Source organism: Tiliqua scincoides, chromosome 2 (genome assembly GCF_035046505.1).
Source record: "Tiliqua scincoides isolate rTilSci1 chromosome 2, rTilSci1.hap2, whole genome shotgun sequence".
Taxonomy (NCBI): Eukaryota; Metazoa; Chordata; class Lepidosauria; order Squamata; family Scincidae; genus Tiliqua; species Tiliqua scincoides.
Window position 1 is genome coordinate 226,721,377 of NC_089822.1, and position 14,742 is coordinate 226,736,118.

The 14,742-nt window shown below is 42.9% G+C and overlaps 1 protein-coding gene across 4 annotated transcripts in view; it reads left to right on the forward strand.

The window, feature by feature from the left end:
* Positions 1 to 14,742, forward strand: part of NR2C2 (nuclear receptor subfamily 2 group C member 2) — a 56,383-nt gene that overhangs the window by 17,849 nt on the left and 23,792 nt on the right. For all 4 annotated transcript variants that reach the window (XM_066614086.1, XM_066614087.1, XM_066614088.1 and 1 more), the window contains 7 exons: positions 2,825 to 2,935; positions 4,941 to 5,141; positions 6,387 to 6,489; positions 8,676 to 8,855; positions 9,724 to 9,871; positions 13,034 to 13,127; positions 13,774 to 13,907. In XM_066614086.1, the coding sequence (XP_066470183.1) occupies positions 2,825 to 2,935; positions 4,941 to 5,141; positions 6,387 to 6,489; positions 8,676 to 8,855; positions 9,724 to 9,871; positions 13,034 to 13,127; positions 13,774 to 13,907 (971 nt within the window). The remainder of the gene's footprint in view (positions 1 to 2,824; positions 2,936 to 4,940; positions 5,142 to 6,386; positions 6,490 to 8,675; positions 8,856 to 9,723; positions 9,872 to 13,033; positions 13,128 to 13,773; positions 13,908 to 14,742) is intronic.

Genomic DNA, 14,742 nt, shown 5'->3' on the forward strand with positions numbered 1-14,742 from the left:
ATTTTCAGATAAATTATTATATATTGCCTTTTGCATAGTAAAGATGAAAGGTAATTACAGGTATCAGTTATTAGTTTAAAAATAAGCTAATATGAAGCAAGCTGACTGTATAGAAATGTTTCTCTAACCTTTGAAAGGGGAAATATAGGGAGAAGCCAGTTTCTAGTGATAGGACTATTTGTAGGAATGTGTAAGACTGATGGAATTTCCAGGCTCATTTTGATATTAGCATTTAAATATTAATTTTTTTGGTCATTTGTAACAAATTAAAAGCTGTAATGCAGCTTTTAATTTGTAATGTAATGCAGCACATTTTAACATTTCCTTCACTTTGTGTCAGTGACCAAAATGTAGACTTAACTTTTGAATGGAAAGCACTTGCACTGTGCTTTTAAACTTTCAGTGTCCCTTCTGACCTTCTGGAAAATGTTAGCTTTCCACTGTGAGTCTCATACTGTGCTGTATTCACTATATTTCTGTATTTATTTGTGCATAGGATTTGTTCAGTCTATTCAAAAGATGTGTGGATAGTACTGGACTAAGGACTGTGCTGAAACTGTATTTAGAATCCAATCCTGAGCTCTTTAGCACTGGCGGTACAAGGCACTGGGTGTTGCAAACGTGCTGTAAGGCACATCTGCAGCACCCAGAGGGTCAGTCGGTTCTCAGTCTCAGTACCACTCAGAGGGCCAACCAGCACTCCAGCAGCACCAGCTGGCAGTAAGTAGTATGGGGTGGGTGGGGGAGGCGGGAAGTTGCTGGCACGGGGTGGGGGGAGGGCAGGGCAGGAGAAAGAACTGGGGCAGGAGTGGGGTGGGATCGGCAGAGCAGAGCTCTGCTGGATCCTGAACTCCCATGTCAGACTGGAAGACTCAACTTAGAGTCTTTCAACTCTGCACCAGCAAAATAGTCCCCTTCCCCCGAGGAGGCCTCTAGTGGCTGCCACGGTACCACAGGATGCAGGGGTAGCCACATTGGCATCACTGCACCCGGCAACAGCATTGCCTTTAGGATTGGGCTGTTCACTGTTTGTACCTACATAATTAACATATTTTTTGTATAAAGTTTGAGTATGGTGGGTATACAGTAGTTGATTGGCATCTTATGCTCTGCCTGTGGTGCTCCCTATCCAATGATAGTTTCATTGGTTTAGAAAGTTTAGATATTTAGAAAGATTAGTTTAGTTTAGAAACTTTCTAAAGTTTAGTTTAGAAAGTTAGATATTTTTTGAGATTGTAATCTGTTAATTGTTTTTCAATCAAAAAAGTACCAGTGGCTAGCAAACAGAGTTCAACCCAGATCGATCAAAAGATTCTGCCTTGACTTCTATGCTTGGCATTCTGGTCATGCAGACTACAAGTATTGTTCCCTTTCTCACTTGTGTATATATCCATATGCATAGATTAGGCATGATAGCTTACAGCCCAATCCTCAGAAGCAAGTTCCATTAAATACAATGGGTTTTACTCCCAGGTGAGTGCATATAGGAATGCAGCCTTATTGACTTGAGTGCCCAGCGCTTTCAAGCATCAAGCACTAATATTTTCTGAGGAGAATGGTGTCCAACCATGACATGGAAAGGAACTGGTCTTGCTCTTTGGTCTATAGCAGGGGTCTCCAAACCCCAGCCTGGGGGCCGGATGCGGCCCACAGCGAGCCTCTATCTGGCCCATAGCCAACCTCTTGTCCCCTGAAAGCCCCTGGCCCACTTTGCCAAACATGACTGGAACTATGCTGTGGTTGCATCTGGAGGGTGTTCTAAGGACCAGAGAGGTTGAATGAATGAGCCCATTCATTCATTTATTCACACATCTAAGTTCCATCTCTAATGTATTTATATACATTTTATATTTAAATTTTTTGCCCGGCCCTCAAAATGGTGCCAGACATTTGATGTGGCCCTCTGGCCAAAAAGTCTGGTCTATTGTCTAAATATCGATACTTTACACAAGTGGTTCCCAAACTGGGGTATGTGAAAAAGAATTGAATAATGGCAGAAAAGGCAGGTAGCACCCCAGAATGCCTTGCAGGGCCAGCAATGCAAGAAGGAAGGCTGGTACGAAAGCCCCATCAACTGCTAGTTTTTTGTCATTAATTCATGTATTATCAGATATGAATCAGTGGTTGAAAACCAGCACAGTAAAAAAGCTGAAACATAATGTGGAAAATGATCATTCACCAAGAATTTCTCAGGACATGTCTAATACTTTGGTGCAAAACAATGAAAAGGTGTTCTTCAAACAGGTAAAAACTGTGATGAATACATGAACTATGGGTTCTCATATATAGGAGATGGGGACTGTCCTAAGCCCCTGTATGTAGTGTGTGGGGAAGTATTATCCAATGGTTGCATGAAACCTTCTTTATTCTTGCAGCATTTACAAACAAAACATTTCAGCTATTTTAACAGGGATGCAGAGCTGGTGGAGATTTCTTTCTCTTCTTTTGCCTTTATAAAAAATAAATACCATAGTAAGCTGAATGCAATTCCAGATTTAAGATTATATCATACATCAATTGAACCTCATTTCAAAAAACTATGAACCTCAAAACTCAAAGCTCAAGAGTCACACAGAACATTTGTTGTGTGTTTTTTAAAAAATAATTGCTTTTAAAATTTAATTGCTTTAAAAATTGCTTTTTAATCCCATGCAGTTCTCATATTGTAGTATTTATAATGCTTGACTAAGAAGTTCTACATTTTGGGGGTCCTAGTTTATTATATTGTACAGAAGCTAGTTTCTATTTTCTATTATTTTCTAATATTTGAATTCACTATATTCACCATGCACATGGGTTAACACTTTTCCATGATTCATTAAAGGTGCAGACTGTACAGACCACATTATCTGAATCTCCAGTGATGACCAGCCCCTCTCAACGCATCCAAATCATTTCAACAGATTCCTCTGTAGCTTCACCACAACGTATTCAGGTATACATTTCTTCTGTAAATAGAAGTTTTTAGCTCTGTTTTTGCTTTGTTTGTTAAAGCTTTATTCTTACTTTTTGTTGCAATCATAAAATTATGACAGAACTGGAACTGATCATGTAGAAGAAAAATCAAATTTATTATGCAGTAGTTACTTAGGGCCCAATCCTATCCAATTTTCCAGTGCAGCCGTGCCAGTGGGGTGAGTATGGCATCCTGTGGTGGGCAGGCATTCACAGATGCCTCCTCAAAATATGTTTCTCTACCTTTAGGTTGCATTGCAGTTGCACTGGTACTGAAAAATGGGATAGGATTGGACCTTAGATAACTATTAGCTAACAGTTACTTACAGTCTCATCTTATCCAGTGCTGGTGCAGTGGGGTTGCCTGGCCCACACTGTAACCAGCATTGGATTTGAGCAGGCAGGAAGTCTTCTTGGGGTAAGAGAACACTTGGTCCTTTACCCTGTGCAGGCCCCGGTCTGCTCAGTTGGGCTACTCAGATCTGCACCAGCTATGAGCAGCCCAATCCTGATCTGTCCGGAGCTCCCAGGCTTGGCAGCTCCACAGAGGGCTCCCACTTGATCCTGCACCTCCCGCGCTACCATGGGAGGCTCCTTGGGAGAAGGGGACGTTTGTCCCCTTCCCCCGAGTAAGGTAAGCAGCCCTGCAATGGGGCTACTCACTTTAGCGGCGACCAAAAGGTTGGCGCTAAAGTAAAGGTGCTCATGTAGGGCAAGCAGCCCTGCACGAACGCCTTGGATCCTGCGGAGCTTAGCTCCGCGGATCCGCCTCTCCCTCCCCCCGACATGCTTCCCCCATGCCTCCGGCCACGCCTCCCCCCTCCTCGGAACACCTCCCCCAAGCCCCCACCTCCCGTTCTGCAGCACGGCGGTCCAGGAAACTGTGGAGCTGCAGAACACAGGCAACCACAGGGCGCTGGCGCTGGCCTAGCTCCGGCGGGAGTCCGGTGGTGAGCCCTGCAAACGTGCCTTACTGTGGCACTGTTTGCAACTGTGGTCCGTGGCGCGGAGCTGTGCCATGGACCTCAGGATTGGGCTCTTAGTTGTCACAGAACTGAGTCACCCCATGTAGGGCTTTCAGGCCTGGGACAGGGGTTAGGGTGCAGTGGAGGCCTGTTCAGCTGGCCCCGTCCCCCTCCTAGGTCTGAATCATCCCCTCCCCCACCCCAAAACACTTCTTTCCCACTTCTGGGATGCCCTTGCTCCACCCTTTCCCTGCCCCTTGGTACCTCAACTTGGAATTCAAGTTAATGACAAAAATAAAAAATAGCACTGTAGCAAATCAATTTAAAAAACAAAGTTCCTTTGCTCCAGTGATTTAAAAGCAGCCTTGCTGACCTTTGTGATGATAAGATAGAGTTATCTTAGCTACGCCACTGCCAACAATCAGTCTCTCTCCAGGCCCTTAGAAAGGATTACCTTTCTTTCAGGTGTTCAGGGGAAAGGGAGGGGATCACTTGGAGAATAATTGATGGATTGTCAGCTGGCTGCCCCCTCTCTAACTATTGTAAAGGACTGTTTTCCTTTAATTTAAAGGACCCTTCTCTGGGATAAAAATCTCTACAACAGTAAGATAACCATTTTAAAGGGGTGCATTTTTCCCCTTCTCCAGGGATCAGCACATTCCTTCCCATTTGCAGTGGACATTTGTGTTGAGCCAAATTCCTGAATAAAAAATCCGTGTATAACAAGGTTGGACCTGTACATAGTAGCCTGTTAAAAATATAGCTCTGTAGCATTTCCCCAAGTGCAGTCACAAACCATGGTAGCATCATTCTAATCTATTAAAAATAAAATGCATATGGAAATGAATGGGGACCCACCTGAAATTGGCTCACTGCCCATCTACTGGGTCCCAATCCACAGTTTGAGAAACAGTGCTTTAAATATTGGAATTGAAAATATTGTTTGCTGTGAACATACTTTTTGGGTAGAAATGAACATTTTGAGTTTCATATAATAAAAGGGTTCAATTTTTGTTACAGATTGTCACAGATCAGCAAACAGGGCAGAAAATTCAAATAGTGACTGCTGTGGACTCTTCAGTATCCCCAAAGCAACAATTTATATTAGCTAGTCCAGATGGAACAGGAACAGGGAAAGTGATATTGGCAGCACCTGAGGCTTCTAATACTAAACAACTTATCTTTACCACCACAGATAATATTGTGCCAGGCAGAATACAGGTAAGTACAACCATTAAAGAAGAATGTACATTGACAGTCATTATTCTGTGTAGAATTGATACCAAATCCGCAGAGAGGGAATAATTGATCCTAGGGAACAGTGGGGTTAGGGGGAGGAGTAGCTAACCTTGAGCCCAATCCTGGGCTCTGTGCTGGCTTTCTGCCGGCATGCACTGTCACAAATGTGCCATAAGGCACATTTATGAGGCTTATCGCCAGGTGAGCACTGGTGCTAGACAAGCGCTGGCCAGCGCTGAGTTAGCACTGGGTGGGCGCCCAGCCTCTGCCGCTCAGCGGTCACATGGACTGCTGACCTGCGGTAAGGTAAGCTGGGGTGGTGGGGAGGAGGGAACACTCTTTCCCTCACTGCTGACCTTTTGATAGGTGGTGAATTGAGTAGCCCCATTGCTGGGCTTACTTCTTCCTGGGTAAGTTCTCCCCTTACCTGGGAGAAGGGGACAAAAGTCCTTTTCTTCCGAGGTGCTGCCCGCAGCTGCCATGGGCATGTTGGATGCGGCGGAAGCTGTTTTCGGTGCTGTCATAGCCATGTGCCACAGGAGTGCAGGATTGGACTGCTTGTCAGGAATACCTACAGAATGGTACGGATGCAGCAAAAACCTTGCAAATGACCAAATTGTACAGCTTCCAGAATGCTGCAGAGAGCCCCAAACGGCCCCAATGGTGATGGTTGCAGAGAGTTCCTGATTGCAGGGAAGATATTTGCAATGTCAGGGATAGGGCTGAAAATGGCCACTGCAAATAACTTAAGGAAGCTGCAGAGACCCTTAGAATGCCAATGGATGCAGTGAACAACTGCGGATAGCCGAGAACGGTTAGCAGCTCGCATGAGGTAAGTGGCAATCCTGCTTCCTGCAGAAAAGCAAATCCACAGGTAGCAAATTTGAAGTTAGTGAGAACTGATTTGTATTACATAACTTTATTTGAATGTTTTGCTTTAATGAGATGAACTGTACCCAAAATGTCAGATTATGAAGAGAAACAAAAGTTATATTATATATTACCGTAATCCTATTTATCACAAATTTTGGAATGATTTTGCAAAGTAATAATATGAATGTTTTTGAATACCATTCTGGTATATGCTGTCCCATTTCAAATGTCCATTTTTATATCCCTTCTGCCTTTTTTCAAGTTTACTTGAATGGGTCTTTTGTTAGTACTACTATTTTGGATTGGCACGATTCTTTCTTTGAGACTGAAATGGCCTCTAATTTATCATTTTAGATTGTGACAGACTCTGCCTCTGTGGAACGTTTGCTGGCTAAAACCGATGTCCAACGACCTCAAGTAGTAGAGTATTGTGTTGTGTGTGGAGACAAAGCATCAGGTATGTTGTTGGAAGACAATTATTCTATTTAATTATATCAGTTTAGAGGTATGTTTAATAAAATTATGGGCTTTGATTCTACAATGCTGACACAGCCCAAATTAGATACCGTTAACTGTACTTCTGTTTCTCCTATGTATTCTCTACATCCTGCAGGCCTAGTGAAAAATGAGGTGCTACATGCTTCTTGTGAGGTGTGGGAGGGCCTCTAGTTGACGTGGATTATCTTGACACATTGTGGTGTACCCCAAACAGCAGCTTTACAGAAGAGTAGGGATAAAATAGACTTTTAGGAGAAGTATTTTGCATCCTGATCTCTGTGCATGAAAAATACAAGCTTGCAACAGAAATATTCTTTAACATTAAATTCTAGTTCTCAGAAAAGACTTCATTTGCTATCATCTGACAAAGACTTGCTGAAATTTACAGAAATATTTTGCCAAAACCAATTTTTTATTTTAAGTAAATACACTATAGCAGCTAGCAATCAAAACACAGTTTACTCTTCCTTTCTAGAGGTATTTGGGATGAAAGCACAATAGAATCCAGATTCTCTAATTTCTAAACATTCTAGACATTATGGCTTGATGTAAAAAAACAAAACTAATATCTAGCATAGAGTTAGGTAGCCCTTGAATTTCAATTTGCATATCTTTAAATGCAACATTTGTAAGAACTGTGGGGGCTATCACATTGGCTATTCGCATAATCTTACAGTGCAATCCTGTGCTTTTTTTATTAAGAAACAAGTCCCACAGTGTTCAGTAGGGCTTAGTCCTAAGAAAGTACACACAGGATTACAACCTCATGCTGCAATCGTATGCACAGTTACTTGGGAGTAAGTCTTATTAACTTAATAGAGTTTACTTCTGTGTTGATAGGCATAGAGTCAACTAGTTATCTAACCAATAAGTATTGTTTAAAGAAAAGGCACCAAAAACTCTGATGTGAATTGCCTAGGCCTAATAGGAACTATGCTGTTGGAACTAGTGTTCCAGCAGTGTTAAAATCCTTTAAAACCGTCACATAGCGCAACATGCCACTCCTCAGCCTGGCTACCATTGCAAGCAGCAAGTGGCCAAGTTCATGCAGCAGCAGTCCCTCCATGTCCCACTGTGTTGGTAAGTTAGTGGGGGGGAGGAATGAGTCAGTATAGGCAGCGGAGTTTGGGATGGGGAAGAGGGCAGATGGCGGCCGGGAAGGCAATGATATCTGTGGTAGCAGCATCTCTTATTTCCTATCCACCTTCCTGACCTCACTGCACTTCCCAGGTCCACCCAGACTTTTATAGCTGGTGCAGATCCAAGTTGACCCTTATCCTGAGCATAGGAACAAATGTTCCCTTGTCTGGAGGAGACCATCAGTGCCTGAAACTCCCTTACAGATACAGTATGCACTCCTTTGGTGCAGTTGCATCAACATGTGGAGAGCTACATAGGATTGAGCCATTAAGCACAAAACACATCCTTGTTCAATACTAATTGAATTGCTTAGGATAGGAGTGCTAATATGTAAAACCTTCTACGATACTGTCAGATGCTTAGACCCTTGAGGATTTAGTGAGACAGAGCAGGGTTGGATCCCAAAGCGGCTCAACCCGGGACAAGGGGAATTGCTTCTCGTTACCCTGGGTAAAGCCACAGCAGCCCCAATGGGGCTACTCAGTTCTGCGCCAACTCAAGAGATGCATTGACGCTGCTCTGGGCTGCCTGGGACCAGGGATAGGATCTGGCATGCTAGATCTTGACCCTACCTCCGCTCACCAGCCACCCGCCCATGGGCCTGCCCTCCCCTCACCTGAAACACTCCTCCTCATGAAAGCCTGACTTGGCTTGTTCAGACTTACCACTTGGACCGGCCAAGTGGGGCCCGCGTTGGCCTCCAAAGGCTGGCGCTCATCTGTGCGCCAACCTTGATCTCCCGGACGCATGAAAGTGCTTTATGGAATTTTTGTGACACTGGTGAGCAGGCACAAGGAACTTGTGCTGGCCCATTGGCAGTTGAGGATTGCACCCAAAATCTCACTAAAAGTGCACCTGACTGAAATTCAGTGTTCTCAAAAATTTTAGATATGCTAAATATCTATGTAGATATGCTAAATATCTACAATATGCTCTGCATATTACAAAAATAGTTTCAAAACCTACCACCTTGTCATAGTTGTGTATTATTTTTCATTTTCTTAGGTCGTCACTATGGTGCTGTCAGTTGTGAAGGATGCAAAGGCTTCTTTAAAAGGAGTGTGAGGAAAAATCTGACCTATAGTTGCCGTAGCAACCAAGACTGTATCATCAATAAACACCATCGAAATCGCTGCCAGTTTTGTCGGCTAAAAAAATGCCTCGAGATGGGGATGAAAATGGAATGTGAGTCTTCAGTTGATAAAGTGGTTCTTTGTCTATCATGTGATATATTAATGGCCTTACTGTTAAATATAGACTGTGATATAAACAGATTTTAAAGACATCTTTATTATTTTTTATTATGATTAGTTTTGTCATCCCAAATCAGAATTTATTTAATATTTTAGCTCCCAAACTCATTTTTTGGATGATTTTCCTAGTGAGTTATTAAAATGACTAAAATCATATTTATTGTTCAGCAAAGCAGCATCAGTGAAAGATGTATGATCAAAGCATGTAACAAAAAGCTAGGAATCTGTTCATAACAAAAGTTCTGCATCGAAGACAGGGTCTCTTAAAAAGGGCAGCAACAAACGAGCAAACATGAGGCATGAGATCCTGCATGGAGGCAGTACAGCAGAGCAGAGCATAGGAACACTCTGAGATCATGTTTGACTATCTGTCTTCAAAACTCATCTGCAGTTCATTCAATTTCTTAGCACTTATATTGGTCCATGGCTAATGAATCTGAACTGAACACTTTTTGATCGCATGATCCTGAAAAATAGAGCTAGGAGTCATCTACATGTTGATCGCACAAGCTTAAAACGATGGACAGTCTCCAAAAATGGTCTTGTTAAATGGGGGGAGGGGGTGAATACCTTGAGGAGCTTTATAGGTAAATTCCATGGAGCAGTATAACTGTTGTCACTTTTCTGGAACAACTTGTCAGATAGAACCCAAATTAGTACAAACAGTTCCCTAGATTAAACCAAAATAAACTGTGATGATATGCAAGTCCTGATTTTAAGAATCTACTCTTTTTATAAGACCTTGGATGAATGATTTGCTTTCAAATCTCTGAATATCAAATCTCTACATTGTGGTGTAGCTGTACAGAGTGAAAGGAAGCCTTTTGATGTGCAGCGTGAGAAACCAACCAACTGTGCTGCTTCAACAGAAAAAATCTATATCAGAAAAGACTTGAGAAGTCCTCTAATAGCAACCCCAACTTTTGTAGCTGATAAAGATGGGACTAGGTAAGTAATAAATGGGTTCCTGTGAACTAATCTAGTAGTCAGCGTTCAAAATAAAACAAAATTGATTTATGATCAGGCCCAGTTTTGAGAGAAATATTCTTGAGTTCATACTATATTGCAGTGTTTCCCAAATTGTGGGTTCAGACCCCCCAGTGGGTCACAACTCACCCACTCAATTTTTGGTGGGTTTTGAAACTGGCAAGCTGACAAGGAAAATGTATTGAGCATTATGGAAACCGAAACGGAGCAACACGTACATGTGCGTGAGTGGGTGAATGTGCCTTGGTCTACTTTGAAGGACAGGTCAAGGGGAACGCAACTCCACCAGAATGATCCTAATCCAGTGGAGCTCAGCAAATGCTCCAGAAGGTAGGGCCCCCACCATAATAAAAAGGAAAAAATAGAGGCTTGAGTGACTGGTAAACTTTTTTTTTAGTCTCATGAAGCTAGGTGGGTCTGGATAGAGTGCCATTTTTAAAAAGTGGATCCCAGTGCTGAAATGTATGGGAACCACTGCTCTATTGTAATGTATTCCATATGGAACTTTCTGAACATATTTGGATAAGACATACCTTAAATCATGATATATTCAATAAGCAAAACTATAATCTTGTATTCTTACTTATAAAACAGCAGCATTTTTCATGACAAAATACAGCTTAGTAATGCATGACAGGACCACCTCAAAGGACTTGAACTGTCAAGCTGTAATGAAGCTCTGATATTGTAAATACCTAAGGCTGTTACTTGTCATGTGCAATTCATCTGTGTTGTCTCATGCAAAAGGTGCCTTTCTAGCACCTATTACCTATCAATGCATCAGCAATGTGTCATTGACAAATGTTATATAGGTGCTGGATAGGCGCTATACAGGCATTATATAGGTAATAGGTGCTAGACAGGCACTACATAGGTGCTAAATAGCCACGATATAGTTGTTAGATAGGTGTTATATAGGTGCTGTATAGGTGTTAGATAGGTGTTAAATAGGTGCTAGATAGGTGTTATAGGTGCTGTATAGGTGTTAGGTGCTAGATAGGTGCTAGATAGGCATTATATAGGTGTTAGGTGCTATATAGGTATTAGGTGCTAGATAGGTGCTATTTAGGTGTTAAATAGGCACTAGATAGGCATTATAAAGGTGTTAGGTGCTATATAGGTATTAGAAAGGTATTGCATAGTCACTAGGTAGGCATTAGATAGGTGTTAGATAGGTGCTATATAGGTACTAGATGAGCATTATATAGGTGTTTGATAGGTGCTAGGTAGGTGCTATATAGGTGTTATAGAGTGCTAGATAGGCATTATAAAGGTGTTAGGCACTATATAGGTGTTAGGTGTTGCATAGGCACTAGGTAGGCATTAGATAGGTGCTAGGCATTAGATAGGTGTTTGATAGGTGCTAGATAGGCATTATATAGGTGTTAGAAAGGTGTTGCATAGGCACTAGGTAGGCATTATATAGGTGAGGTAGGCGCTAAATAGGTGCTATATAGGTGCGATATACGTGTTAGGTGCTAGATTGGTGCTAGATAGGCATTATATAGGTGTTAGGTGCTAGATAGGTTTTAGATAGGTACTAGATAGGTGCTATATAGGTGCTAGATAGGTGCTAAGGCATTATATAGGTTGATAGGTGCTAAATAGGAGATATATAGGTATTAGATAGTTGCTATGTAGGTGTTAGATCAGTGTTAGATAGGTGTTAGGCGCTATATAGGTGTTAAATAGGCACTAGGCGCTATAGTGTTAGGCGCTATATAGTTTTTAGAAAGGTGTTACATAGGCATTAGGTAGGCATTATGTAGGTGCTATATAGGTGCAATATAGGTGTTAGATAGGTGCTATATAGGTGCTATATAGGTGTTAGATACTAGATAGGTGCTATATAGGTGTTAGGTAGGTACTAGATAGGCACTAGATTGGTGATAGGCATTATATAGGTGTTAAATCTGAAGGCCTTAGGAGTGGACCTCAACAGGTGGGAAACCCTGGCCTCTGAGTGGCCCGCTTGGAGGCAGGCTGTGCAGCATGGCCTTTCCCAGTTTGAAGAGACACTTGGCCAACAGTCTGAAGCAAAGAAGGAAGGCCCATAGCCAAGGAGACAGACCAGGGACAGACTGCACTTGCTCCTGGTGTGGAAGGGATTGTCACTCCCGAATTGGCCTTTTCAGCCACATTAGACGCTGTTCCAGAACCACCATTCAGAGCGCGATACCATAGTCTTTCGAGACTGAAGGTTGCCAACAACAGAAATAGGTGCTAGATAGGCTTTATATAGGTGTTAGATAGGCGCTAGATAGGTGTTTGATAGGTGCTAGTTAGGTGCTATATAGGTGTTAAATAGGGGTTAAATAGGCACTTTCAATACAAGTAAATACTAACTGCATCACAGTGATGTTTTACTTTTGCAGGGTTGCAAGCCTGTGTATTGCACTGGTGTGTAAATGAAAGGATATGTTGAGTGTTATTTCTATGTAGACAGTACATTCTCCGTGGCATGCAGAGATGCATTTATTCCATGCCAATTAATAATAATAATAATAATAATATACAGTATTTATATACCGCCTTTCTTGGTCTTTATTCAAGACTTTATTCAAGGCGGTTTACACAGGCAGGCTTATTAAATCCACGCAGGGATTTTTACAAATTGAAAGAAGGTTCTCTCTTTCAAGAACCACCACATTCAAGATGTTACATTCCGATCTGGTTTAACATTCTGGCCTCCATCCTCCCACACTCCGAGCAGATGGAACAGCTCAGCTGCAGCTTGCCAGCTGCTTCAAGGTCGCACGGTGCCGGTGGCCTCGAACTGGCAACCTTGTGGATGTTAATCTTCAGGCAAATGGAGGCTCTACCCTCTAGACCAGACCTCCTGCCCGCAATTATTGTTACATTGCTTGACAGCTAATGAATGCATCTTTCAAAAGAAACCCAAATTATTTTCTCTTCATGCAGTTTGGGGGAGTTTCGCATCTTTGATGTTTCTCCAGACTTATCCTTAAATTTTGTCCACCAGTAGAGATACCTGACATCATTGCTCCCCTTGGAAAAATAGTCACCCCCCCCACCTCTAGAATCCTGGCTACCGGCCTGTATGGAAGTGGTTAATTAATCATAACATAAAATTACTTATGCTTTTTCTCCATTCTTGAACAGATCAACAGGCTTGCTTGATTCAGGGATGCTTGTGAATATTCAACAGCCGTTAATACGGGATGATGGTACAGTGCTTCTGGCAACAGACTCCAAGGTAGCATTCTTTTGGCTTCATTGTACATTTTGTTCACCAAGTTGCTTTCTTATATGTGAATGTATAATCCCTTAATAGTCATTTTCTGCTTCCTCAGAAGCACAGTTGAAACAATATCTTCAAAAAGATACTCCAGTGATGACAGATAGGCTTATCTGGTGCTGTAGACTTCCCATGCTGAAACTGACTGATGCATGCTTTCTTATTTTGTTTGTTCTTATCTTGTCTTTATTGACTTTTTGTTTACAATGGAAGGAAAAAAGAAAAATTACAACGGTAAATTTAAGCATTTGTTTTGAAGACAACATGTACATCATGGGTTTTATCCAAGAACATTCGCCATTTGTGCAAGGGGGAAAGGGCAATTTTTGCTGATTATTTCATCCTTTTTAGCCCCCTGAAAAAAATAGCTCTTGAGGGATCCCTCAAGCTCCAAGAGTAGGTTTTTCTGGGAGCACATGGGACTACAGCCAGTAGGGGGGGAATATCAGTGAAAACTACTTCTTTCCCCTCCCCAAAAAACTAAGCTTCTTTGACAAATTGAAGACATTCTTAACATGCAAGTCTTTAAAAATAAATAAATAAAATAAGTTTTAAGTCATGTAAATGTTTCATGTGTGTATGTATAAACAATTTTTTTTTATAGGCTGAGACAAGCCAAGGTGCCTTGGGAACTTTAGCAAATGTTGTAACATCTCTTGCCAGCCTCAATGACTCACTTAATAATGGAGACACTTCTGAAATGCAGCAGGAAGAGCAGTCTGCAAGTGAGATCACTCGGTATGTGCTTAACACTAGATACTCAACTTTTCAGATTTCCTAATCCACTCTATATGGTTATTTCAGTGATGGGCAGCCCACTCCTAACTAAGAGCCCAGTCCTGGGCTCAGTGCCTTGGCTTCATGCTGCCGCGCACTGTCGCAAACGTGCCGTAAGGCATGTTTACGAGCCTCACCGCCGGGCTACCGCCCTTGCTAGCCCAGCACCAGCTGGTGCTGGGCTAGTGCCAGGTTAGGGCAGGGCAGGTGCCCAGCCTCTGTGGCTCGGGGGTCTCATGGACCGCCAAGCTGTAGCACAGTAAGCGGGGCGGGGAGCAGGTGTTCCGGGGAGGGGAGAGGCCAGCAGGGGCGGAGAGAGGAGGGTGGGGGGAGGTGTAACAGGAAGGCAGGGGTTGGGGTGGGCGGGAGGCGTACCGGGGGAGGAAGGGAGGGAGGCGGGTCTGCGGATCTCCGTTCCACCAAATCCAAGGTGTTTGTGGAGGGCTCGGCACCCTACACGAACACCTTTACTTTACCACCACCTTCTGGTCAGCAGTAAAGTGAGTAGCCCCATTGCGGGGCTGCTTACCTTACCCAGAAGAGGGGGACGAAAGTCCCCTTCTCCTGAGATGCCACCGGCGGTAGCCCAGGGCACGCAGGATCCAGTGGCAGCCATTCCCAGCGCCACCGAGACTGGGCACCCCGAGCAGCTCAGGATTGGGCTGCCCATCTCTCCACTCCGCTGATGCATCTACACTACTGGAGTGTGTGATACATCCTGCCAGGGGAAGCCCTGGAGTCCCTTACCTGACTTCCAGATAAGGGAATATTTGTTCTCTTGCCCAAGAGTAAACAT